The sequence below is a fragment of the Lynx rufus genome, unplaced genomic scaffold (assembly GCF_022079265.1).
Source record: "Lynx rufus isolate CCGP_SWC_20201006 ecotype Redwood Valley unplaced genomic scaffold, mLynRuf1.p SCAF_3, whole genome shotgun sequence".
Taxonomy (NCBI): Eukaryota; Metazoa; Chordata; class Mammalia; order Carnivora; family Felidae; genus Lynx; species Lynx rufus.
This window is the reverse complement of record NW_025814845.1, coordinates 160,084,924-160,097,232: the sequence shown is the minus strand read 5'-3', so window position 1 is coordinate 160,097,232 and position 12,309 is coordinate 160,084,924. Positions and strand designations below refer to the sequence as shown.

Genomic DNA, 12,309 nt, shown 5'->3' with positions numbered 1-12,309 from the left:
TGGGGACGTTCATTACTACCAAAACAATAATTACGTTCTCAGTTCTCATTCTACCTAATCTCTGAGTAGCATTTAAAGTTTCTAATATTCCACTTAGAAATTCTATTTTATTTTATTAGTAGTCATCATAATATCTTCTAATTCTTACTCACTTTAACCTTTGTTAGTTTCACTTTGAATCTAGATTCTTTTTCTCCTAATCCCCAAATCCTTTGTGTTGCCCAGGAGTCTACTTTGGACCTCCTTTTTCTTTCCACTCATTTGTCTTAAATGATCTTAGTCACTCTTTTGCTTCAAGTTCCTTTTTTATGCGTTCATAAATTGGTATATTTCAACTCAAACACTGGGGCATCAGACTCCAATTTCCAATGTCTATACCTGGCATTCCACAACTATCTCCAAGTCAACATCTGTAGCTGAATGCATTATCTTCCTATTCAAATCGCTGCTTTCAAACTTGGTGCCTCTTTCATTCCCAGTGGCTTAGTCCTCTTAACAATGTCATCAACCTCCAGAATAAATTATTAAACACACTGACATTTCTTCCTAAATATCTCTCTGATCTTTCTACTACATATACTTCTCTTGCCTCTCTAATCCTGAGGATGTAGACGTCTTTGGTCTAAACCACAAAAACTTCCCCTTAGCGAACCTGTTGTTTCTAGTCCTCATCATTTCAAACCCACCACCCCCAACCCATTACAAGTCCTCATTCTTACACAAAAATCCATCACTGATTTGCCCTAAGATTCTTGGATAATTTTAAATTATGTAATTATTTAAGAACAAAATCCTATAATGCACTAATGTCCATATAAATCACTCACTCATCTGAATATGGCTCACATCATAAATGTCACAGCCACCTTTAAATTCACTTAGTATCTGTAGAGAAAACAAAATTATCTTAGCCATATTCCCAGAGAATTTTGAATATCCATGTAACAAAGAATTTTTCATTTCTAGCTGTGTACATTTCTAACATGTACATTTCATTTCTTGTATACGTTCAGTTTTCTGTTAGTTTCTGGGGTTCTTGAAAACATGTATCTTGTCATGTATATTTTCACGTCTGCCTGGTTCCAGGCTTGTAGTAAGCATGTAAAAAACAATTGTTGTATTAAATTCAAATAATTTGAATGTCTGTAAATTATACCAGTTAAAAATGAGCAGTCAATACCAACATTGGAAATACAGTAACAAATTTAAACAATAGAGGCGATTTCCCCTTTTGGTTACTTGACTGAACAACAGAGACTTTTAGTAGAACCATTTACAAGCTTTTAATTCTTACCAGGCCTTAAGTGACATATATGCATATTAGACTTCAAAAATTTGATCATGTTGTAGACAATCAGGAAGAAATTTTAAGAGCACCATAATTAATCCTGATGTTAATTCCATCAATTTTCATGTGATTTGGCAAAAAAGATAAAAATACTAACTTTAAGGTATATAGAAATATTCAAATAAATGAATATGGCATACAACATGTATCACAACAAGACTAAATGATTAGGCTATAAACACTTTAGTAAAATACTCAGAATTGCTATTTTGAAGATAAATTTCTTCTGTTATCATTTGTTAATTGTAAGAATATTTTCTTGATAGGCACTAAAATTAGGTTTAGGAAAAGCATGAACATAGAATATATATTGTTAAAGTCTAGCCTTCTCCGTTTAAAAATTTTTTCTTTTAAAATCTGAGAAAACACAATCATTTAATTTTGTGGATAAATATTGCATGCAAGGATGTGATCAGAAGTATCCCATGAAAGGACAACTCAAGAATTGGTTGGTGAAAATCCTTGTAAAATCAAAATTATGCAGGTCATCAACTTGCATATTAAGACAAAAAATTAAAGTTCTGTCAATGTCATACTGATGGGGAAAAAAGTTTACATTTAACCTTTTACTAGTTACATATTTTCCTAAGGACTCAAGTTCTACACCATGGAATAAACAATGGAAAAATAAAGTAATTCTTACAGGATCATTTAATAGTTGTACATTGTTTTTTTGTTTTTATTTTTGGTCTGATACTTAAATTGCTAACCCATTCCAAGGGATTAAAACACATACGTACGCTCATTTCATATTTAACTTTTTATTTAGTTTCCTTAAACAAAGAGTTTTCTAAGAAACAAATTTAGGATAGAAAAATCGATTTAATTATATTTTTTTACATTTTTTTTACGTGCGTGCACGTGTGTATATTTGTTTCGACCTAAGACTTAAATAGAACTCTGTCAGTAGCTACGGTTGAAACAGGCAACCATCTGCTACTAACCATATTGTGAATTTCCATTTTGTTTTTCTTCACTACAGTAATTCAGCTATTGTGCCAGAAAACGATCACGTGGACTATTGACACAGCCAAGCACTTCACCAGCAGACGGTCCGTTTCCAGAGGAGAAAACTTTACTTTATGACTCTTACGTAATCCCTAAGTGAGTTTCAAATGTCCGCGTTTGGAAAATAAAGCCCAAACCCAAGCCCACGTGGGCACCGGTCAGGCTGCCATGTGCCTCCACAGCACAGACGGCAGTGGGTGGGCGCCCGGGACTGCGGATGTGCTTGCGGGTCAGCAGAAGGGGCGGGGCGGGCTGACCAGCCGCGTGCCCCTCCCCCCATCGCCCCGTCACCCCACGGCCCCGCCGCCCGCGCCGCCCCCACTCCCTGCAGGCCCGGAGCTCAGGGCCAAGCGCGCGAGCGGCCGCCATTCCGCAGCCAACCGCCATCACCGTGGCAAGGCCGGCAGGACGCGCAATGCTGCCTGTCCTGCTGATCCTCTCAGGCCTGGGCCGGCTGAGCTCCGCCGGCCATCGTGAGTGTAGGACCTGCTCCGTAGAGGGTCACCTGTCGCAGAGCCTGTGGGCGTGGCGGGCTCCAGAAGCTTGCTCCAGAACCCTGTGCCCGGCTGGGGGGAGCCCTGCGTCCTGTCAGAGCCCGCCTAGAGTCAGGATCCTGCGGGGCCTGCTGCTGGGAGGGCTCAGAACAGGACTGGGACAGTTGTCCTCACGTGCCTGACCCTGCACTTGGAGGAGGGGGCGAGCAGCTTCTGGGAGGTGGGGCCTCCAGAGCAGCTCTTCTTCACCTGTTGGGGCTGAGGTCAGCAAATCCCAAAGTGTCTCTGGAAGGTGGTAGGGTCACGTCCCATTTCTAGGTAGCCTCTTCTGGAATGCACGAAGTCTGATTCCGTGGTGGGAACGTACCTGCGTGTGTGTGTGTGTGTGTGTGTGTGTATGAGTTCGTGGAAGTTCAAAGAGTGATGTGAAGTGGCACGACCAGTGAAGAATAAGGATGCTGGCAGGCACTGGGGAATGCTTACAGGTGTTTTCCTTACTGCAGATCCTGAAACATCACTTCTACAAATTACAGTGCCACGGAAGATAGAGACAAACACCGATGGTGAAGTTTCAGAAACGCATGTAATTAAGAAATCACTTCTTTTTTGAGTGCTTTATTTTTACTGGACTATGTGACCCAAATCAGCCCATGCATATATTCCTTTGAAATTTTGTGTTCTAACTGCTGTGTTAAAGTGTCATTTTGTCTGAATGAAAGCAAGTGTCTTGATTTTTCTTCATTTCCCAATGAACATTATGAAATATTTTTAAAACACAGACTCAGAAAAAAGTGCCCCAAATGCTTATCACACAAAATGTTATATACAGTCTACTGGACTTTTTGTCTACAAAATATGGACATTTAAATATTCTATATAAGTGAGGTCATGATAAAATTTATATTGTCATTTTAAAATGACAATATATAAAGAATACCTATATTTGCTCATATATACATATATAAATCTTTGTTAAAATGCAAGTACTGTTATTTTTCATATGATTAAAATAAAGCATGTACATTGTCAAATCTAGGTAGCACAGAATGTTTTTTTCAATGGTAAAGCTCTTTTAATATTAGCATGATTTTTATGAATAATTCATTAAGTATAATTTCTATGACATTTGTGTGACATATATATTATTTGTGCCATTTTTGTTTATTTATATTTTAAGTATTTAAATTCCAGGTAGTTAACATACAGTGTAATATTAGCTTCAGGTGTAAATTTAGTGATACAACACTCACATCCAACACCTGGTACTCATACAAGTGCACTCCTTAGTCTCCATCACCAATTTACCCATCTCTCCCCTCCACCCCCTCTGATAACCATCAGTGTGTTCTCTATAATTAAGAGTCTGTTTCTTGGTTTTGCCCTTCTTTCTCTTTTTTCCTCCCAGTTTGCTCTTTTGTTTTTTTCTTAAATTCCACATATGAGTGAAATCATGTGGCATTTGTCTTTCTCTGACTGACCTGCTTATCTTAATACTCTCTAGCTCCATCCATGTCCTTGCAAATGGCAAGATTTCATTCTTTTTTATGGCTGAGTAATATTCCAGTGTGTGTGTGTGTGTGTGTGTGTGTGTGTGTGTGTGTGTCTGTATCACCTTAATGCATTCATCATCAATGGACACTGGGGTGTTTCCATAATTTGACTATTGTAGACAATGTTGTTATAAACATTGGGGTACTTGTATCTCTTTGAAATAGTATTTTTGCATTCTTTGGGTAAATTACTAGTGGTGCATTTCCTGGATCATAGCGTAGTTCTAGTTTTAACTATTTGAGGAAACTCCATACTGTTTTACCACAGTGGCTGTACTAGTTTGCAGTCCTACCAACAGTGTAAGCGGGTTCCTCTTTGTCCACATCCTGGCCAACATATGTTGTTTCTTTAGCCAGTTAGCGGTTCTGACAGGTGTGAGGTGCTATCTCATTGTAGTTTTGATTTACATTTCCCTGATGATGAATGATGTTGAGCATCTTTTCATGTGTCTGTTAGCCATCTGGATGTCTTCTTTGGAGAAATGTTTATTTGTGTCTTCTACCCATTTTTAAATTGAATTGTTTGCTTTTTTGGTGTTGGGTTTAAGTTCTTGTTATGTTTTGGTTACTAACCCATTATCAGATATGTCGTTTGCAATATCTTCTCTCATTCTGTATGTTGCCTTTTAGTTTTGTTGGTCTTCCTCATTGTGCAGAAGCTTTTAATTTTGATGAATTTAATTTTGTTTCCCTTGCCTCCAAAGATATATCTAGAAAGAACTTAGTCAAAGTTGAAAAAATTACTGCGTGTGCTCTCCTTGGGATCTTTATGGTTTCAGGTCTCACATTTAGATCTTTAACACATTTTGAAATTATATTTGTGTATGGTGTAAGAAAGTGGTCCAGTTTTGTTCTTTTGCATATTGCCATCCAGTTTTCTCAACATCATTCATTGAAGAGACTTTTTCTCATTGGATATTCTTTCCTATTTTGTTGAATATAAATTGGCCATATAATTGTGGGTTTATTTCTGGGTTTTCTATTCTGTTCCATTGATTGTGTGTCTGTTTTTGTGCCAGTACCATACTGTTTTGATCACTCTAATTTTGTAATATAACTTGAAGCCTGGAATTGTGATGCCTCCAGCTTTGCTTTTCTTTTTCAAGGTTGCTTTGGCTATTCATGTTTTTTGTGGTCCATACAAATTTTAGGAATGTTCATTCTATATCTGTGAAAAATGTGATTGGTGTTTTGATAGAGATTACATTGAATGTGTATATTGCTTTGGGTAGTGTAGACTATATTTAACTATATTTGTTCTTCTAATCCATGAGTATGAAATATCTTTTCATTTCTTTGTGATGTTTTCAGTTTGTTTCATCAGTGTTTTATAGTTTTCAGGGTACAGGATTTTCACCTCTTCAGTTAGGTTTATTCCCAGTGTCTTATTGTTTTGGGTGCTAAATTTCATTTAAATTAATGGGATGGATTCTTAATTTCTCTTTCTGCTGCTTCATTATTGGTATATAGAAATGCAACTGATTTCTGTACATTGATTTTGTATCTTGTGACTTTACTGAATTCATGTATGTGTCAGTTTTAGCAGTTTTTTGGTGGCATCTTGTAGGTTTTTCTATATAGATAATCATGTCATCTGCAAGTAATGAAACATTTAGTTCTTCCTTGCCAATCTGGATGCCTCCTATTACTTTTTGTTGTGTGATTGCTGAGGCTGGGACTTCTAGTACTATGTTAAATAACAGTGGTGAGGGTGACATCCCTGTCTTGTTCCTGACCATAGAGGAAAAGCTCTGAGTTTTTCCCCCTTTGAGGATGATAATTAGCTGTGGGTTTGTCATATATGACCTTTATGATGTTGAGGTATGTTCCCTTTAAGTCTACTTTGTTGAGGGTTGTTATCATGAATACATATTGTACTTTGTCATATGCTTTTTCTGCATCTATTGAAATGATCATATGGTTCTTATACTTTATTTTATTAATGTGGCATTTTATTAATCATGTTGACTGATTTGTGAATATTGTACCATCCTTACAGCCCAGAAATAAATCCCATGTGATTTTGGTGAATGATTAATGTTTTGTTGGATTTGGTTTGCTAGAATTTTATTGAGCATTTTTACATCCATGTTCATCAGAGATATTGGCCTATAATTCTCTTTTTAAGTTGAGTATCTGGATTTGGTATCTGGTTTTGGTATGAGCCAGGGGAATGAATTTGGAAGTTTTTCTTCCTTCTCCATGTTTTGGAATAGTTTGAGAAGAATAGGTATTAACTCTTTTTAAATGTTTGGTATGATCTGCCTGCGAAGCCATCTGTTTTTTTTGTTGGGAGTGTTCCTGTGAAGCCATCTGGTTTTTTGTTGGGAGTGTTTTGTTTACTAATTCAATCTCTTTGCTTGTTATTGGTCTGTTAAACTTTTCTGTTTCTTCCTGTTTCAGTTTTGGTAGTTTAGATGTTTCTAGGAATTTATCCATTTCTTCCGATTGTCCCAATTTGTTGACATACAAATTTTCATAGTACTCTTATAATTGTTTGTATTTCTGTGGTGTTGGTTATTATTTTTATAATCTCATTTCTATTTTTATTTACTTGGTTCTTTTCTCTTTTCTTTTGATAAGCCTGACTAGAAGTTTATCAATTTTAAAGAACCAGCTCTTGTTTTCATTGACCTATTGTTTTTTGTTTTTGTTTTTTTTTTAATTTCTGTATCATTTATTTCTGCTCTAATCTTTATTATTTCCTTCCTTCTGCTGGCTTTAGGCTTCATTTGCTATTCTTTTTCTAGCTCCATTAAGTGTAAGGTTAAGTTGTTTATTTGAGATTTTTCTTGCTTCCTGATGTAGGCCTGTATTGTCATGTACTTCCCTCCTAGGACCACTGTTGCTGCTCCTAAAGGTTTTGGATCATTGTATTTTCATTTTCATTTGTTTCCGTGTTTTTTTTTTTAATTTCTTCTTTGCTTTTCTGGTTGACTGATTCATTGTTTAGTAGCATATTCTTTAACTTCCGTATATTTGTGCTCTTTCCACATTTTTCTTGTGGTTGACTTCTGGTCATAGTGTTGTGGTTAGAAAAGGCACATGATATGGTTTCAGGATTTTTGTATTCAGGCCTGATTTGTACCTAGTATGAGATCTGTTCTGGAGAATGTTAACATGTGTATTTGAAAAGAATGTATATTCTGCTGTTTTAGGGAGTGTTCTGAATATATCTCTTCAGTCCCTCTCACCCAATGTGTCATTCAAAGCCATTATTTTCTTGTTGATTTTCTATTTAGATGATTTTCCCGTTGATGTAAGTGTGGTGTTAAAGTGTTCTACTATTATTGCATTATTATCAATTAGTTCCTCTACGTTTCTTACTGTTTTATGTATTTGGATGCCTTTATGTTGAGTGCATAAATATTTACAATTGTTATATCTTCTTGTTGGATTGTTTCCTTTATGATGATATAGTACCCTTCATTGTCTCTTGTTACATTCTTTCTTTTTTTTTTTTAATTTTTTTTTCAACGTTTATTTTATTTTTGGGATAGAGAGATACAGAGCATGAACGGGGGAGGGGCAGAGAGAGAGGGAGACACAGAATCGGAAACAGGCTCCAGGCTCTGAGCCATCAGCCCAGAGCCTGACGCGGGGCTCGAACTCACGGACCGCAAGATCGTGACCTGGCTGAAGTCAGACGCTTAACCGACTGCGCCACCCAGGCGCCCCACATTCTTTCTTTTAAAATCTAGTTTATCTAAGTAATGCTACTCAGATTTTTTTTTGACATCCATTTGGGTGATAAATATTTCTCCACCCCCTTACTTTTCTTCTGCAGGTGTCTTTAGTCCTAATATTAGTCTCTTGAAAGCGCCATATACATGGGTCTTGTTTTATTTTCCATTCTGACACCTATGTCTTCTGATTGCAGCAGTTAGTCCATTTGCATTCAGAGTAATTATTGATAGATATATTTTTATTGCCATTTTATTACTTGTTTTGTGTTGTTTCTGGTGATTTCTCTGATCCTTGTCTTTGTCCCTTTTTGTCTCTCCTTTACACTCACAGAGTATCCTTTAATATTTCTGGCAGGGCTGGTTTAGTGGTCTTGAATTCCTTGGGGTTTTGTTTGTCTGGGAAACTCTTCATCTTTCCTTCTATTCTGAATGATAGCCTTGCTGGGTCAAGTATTCTTGGCTGCAGATTTTTCCCATTTGGCACTTTGACTATATCATGCCACTCCCTTTAGGCTTGCCAAATTTCTGTGGAGAGATCTCTAGCTAGCTTTATGGGTCTTCCCTTTTAAAATAAGGACTTATTTTGTCTTTCTACTTTTAATATTTTTTATCCCTATATTTTGCAAATCTATGGTGTGTCTTGGTGTTGGCTTGCTTTTGTTGATTTTGCTGGAAGTTATCTGTGCTTCCTGGATCTGAATATCTGTTTCCTTCCCCAGATTAGGGATGTTTTCAGTTATTATTTCTTTGAATAAATTTTCTTCCCCCCTTTCTCTTCTTCTGGGACTCATAGATAGCACAGAGAATTGTTGAGAAGGTGAATGAATGTCTATCTCAGTTTCTAAAGATAGTAAATTTGAACTGAATTAGTTTTTAGATATATGCACACTCATATTTTTAATTTTTGTAATTATTTATAGGTTTGGTATAAGTCTGCAATCTTGATATTTGGTTTTCTTTTTTCTTTCCCAAATACATTTTTTTGACTCAGGTAGAAATACAATATCTGCTTATAGACTATATTTATAATCATGAAGTTATTTGTGAATTAATTATGAATTAATAATTTAAATAAATTGCCAGAAAATCTTACTAGTCAAATGGTTTTAAGTTTTTGGACAATATTCAAGGAAAGATGATGTGCCTTTTTCGGAGACTAGAACACGAGAAGAACATAAGTTAATCCTTCAGATCACTTAATAATGCTTAAAATATTAATGTACCTTTGATAGAGATCAAATAAAGTATCAGAAAAGGAAATGATAGGTTCTTTTACTTAACTAAAATATTTAAAAAGTAAAAGTAGCAAATAATTGTAGAACTTTATGACCAAGTAGATTTTCTCTCTGTTGAAGGATGTGTGAATACTAGAAAACTTTATTAAATTAACCTACCACACTAGCATACTTCAAATATCAGTGAACGTATCCAAAAGAACATCTCAGATAATTATTCCACATTCACACATACATATTCACCAAATACACATATAATACTCCTCTTTGGAATAGAATAGCCTCAATGTGCTTAAATGGATCCAGGGAACAAGGACAGCACCAACCAAAGCCATCTATAACTAAACCATCCTTAATGTTTTACACATCACAGCATTCCATTTTAGGATCAGACTAACACAGGAGTGTCTATTATTTCCATTTTATTCAGTAATTTAAAATATAAAAAATTAAGAAAATAAAAATTTTAAAAGTAGGGTTTAAATGGTAAGACAGAGACCAGCTATTACATGAACCATATTTTTGCTTCGAGTACCTTGGATATATGGTGATGTCATTACCTATCTAATATCCAGATTGTAGAAGGCAAATTATACAGATTTATTCTCAACAATAGAAAGAGGAGAGCTACTAAAGAAGTAGTACTTAAATCAATTTGTTTTCCATTTAGTTTGCATCTAGACAATTACTGTTAACAATACCTATTGTGAAATAAATTATTTGAGAGGCATCTTTATGTTAGTACATCTCTGAAAATTGAAACTTGATTTTATCCTCAGAATGCATCTTTATATTTTAAATGATTATGAAACATTTTTTAAAAAACATTTTTAAAAACCTGAAATATCAAAAGTAAGCTGATGCAACTATAATAATATCAGATGAAGAAGTACTTCTAGAGATAAAAGTTACCTTAATAATAACATGATTGATTTATCCTGAAGATACCACCATACTAAATGTGTATGTACCTAACAACAGAGCTCCTAAGACAAAAAACTAAGGCAAAAAAATGAGAAAGAAATATCACAAAATTTGGGGGAGATTTCAACACACCTATTTCAAGAGCTGTAGGGTTACAAAAGACTGAACACTATACAAGATTTAAAATGACTTACGCAGAAAACTGCAACCAGTGACAAAATTCATGTTTTTGCAAATGTGGGAAAATTTCTGGCATTAACCGTATGTTATGCCATGAAGAACGTGTTATGTTTTATGATGATGTCACAGATTGTATTCTTTGGGATGCAGTCTTTGAGAAAATTCCTGTGAAGGCAGTTTATTAGGGTATGCTCTTTTGATGAGCCTCTGTGGACAGGACGGGAGGAAGCAGGAATGGGGAGACAGAGACTCAACTGAGTCTCAGCAAAGTGTGAAGCTGGCCTGGTCCATCAAGATCTGGAGTTGGGCTTCTCATTAACTTGGAAATTGTGACTTGGTGTGACTTTTTAGCTGAGGCAATTTCCCAAAGAGAACAGGGAGAAGACTGTGGGTAGCACTTCTGATAGCTTAGGGATGCTTCCTTTATTCTGAAAAGAGGACCTGTGTTGTATTCTTTCCCTCTTCTTTTCAGCTTCATTATTTTCCATAATTTTATCTTCTGTATCATTCATTCCTCTGCTTCTTCCATCCTTGTGGTTATTACATCCAGTTGGTTTTGAATCTCAGTTATTGCATTTTTCATTTTGGCCTGACTAGTTTTTAGGTCTTTTATCTCTGTGGTAAGGGACTCCCTTGTGTCTTCTCTGCTTTTCTCAAGCTCAGTGAGTATCTTTATGATTGTTGCTTTAAATTCTGGATCAGGCATATTGTTTATATCTGTTTTGATTAGATCCCTGGGTATGACCTTCTGTTGTTTCCTTTTGGGATGAAATCCTTTATCTTGGCATTTTGTCTAGGTCTTTGTCTTCTTCTGTGTGTTAGGATTTCTGTTATGTTTCTTGCTCCTAAAAGTAATGGCTTTATGAAGAAGAAGTTATATATTGTTCAGGGTCTGGCACTTCAGGAAGTGTCTCTGGTGTATGCTGTATCCACTCTGCTGCTGTGTTTTGGCTGCTCTTTCCCTCACGTTAGTCCTTGGTAGACCTTCTCCTTGCCTACAGTGGGGAGTGTTTGGACCTTGGCCAGAATGGGACAAGTTTTAACTAGGTGTGCTCTGGTCTGCTTATTGAAAGAGACCTGATACTATTTCCAAGAGCTGAAGCTTTGCATAACTCTGTGGTCAGTAGACATAGTGCATGCAGGGGTTTGGTGCTGGTATTCTGGGGGAAAGGCTCACTGCTCTTGGTCTCAGGCACAGTTGTCTGAGAAAAGCAGCATCTGTATGGGGTTGGGGTGTAAGTGGTTTAGGCTGCCAGTGTTGGCATTGCACTGCTTACTTAAGTTTATGCAGAGGTGTGGGAGAGAATAATGGCTCTAGCCAGCTCCATCATCCCCGGAGAGGTTGTGTTTGTACCTGCTGCTGTCTGGAAAGCCCTCCCAGAAGGGTGAACAATCTCCCTTTGTGTGTTCCAGGCATCCCTCAGATTGATGTCTTCACCCTGTTTGTGTCTGGGCCACCTGCCCCACCTGCAGCGTGGGGCACTTTGGGCTCTATCCCAGTCAGGCAGCTGAGTTTTAAAACTCCAAACTTTAGGGACCTGGCCTGGTGTGCACCTGTGCTGATCCTTTGGTGGGGGAGTCTCACTGCTTTCGTACTGATGCAGGGTTGTCCCGGAAGGGCAGTCCCATCAAAGTGCAGGGGTGTGGAGTTTGGAGTAAAGCACAGCAAAGAGCAGGTGTCCAGGTTAGCTGCCCTCAGCAGGTGTCCCCACACCTATGCTGAAGGGCAGGGGAGGGCAATGGCACCCACCAACTCTTTTGTCCCCAGAGAGGCAATGCCACCTGTCCCCGATGTGGTCCAAGAGGATGGAATTGTCTCTCTCAGTGCATCCTAGGGAGATCCTCAGATTGTCTGAATCCGGGCCATCTTCCCTCTTTCTCCAC

General features: G+C 37.1%; 1 protein-coding gene across 1 annotated transcript in view; it reads left to right on the top strand.

The window, feature by feature from the left end:
• The first annotated feature begins 2,771 nt into the window (after positions 1–2,771).
• LOC124521323 (A disintegrin and metallopeptidase domain 3-like) overlaps positions 2,772–12,309 on the top strand; it is a 116,226-nt gene continuing 106,688 nt past the window's right edge. Inside the window, exons 1-2 of the mRNA XM_047092420.1 lie at positions 2,772–2,835; positions 3,354–3,433. Coding sequence (XP_046948376.1) covers positions 2,772–2,835; positions 3,354–3,433 — 144 coding nt within the window. The remainder of the gene's footprint in view (positions 2,836–3,353; positions 3,434–12,309) is intronic.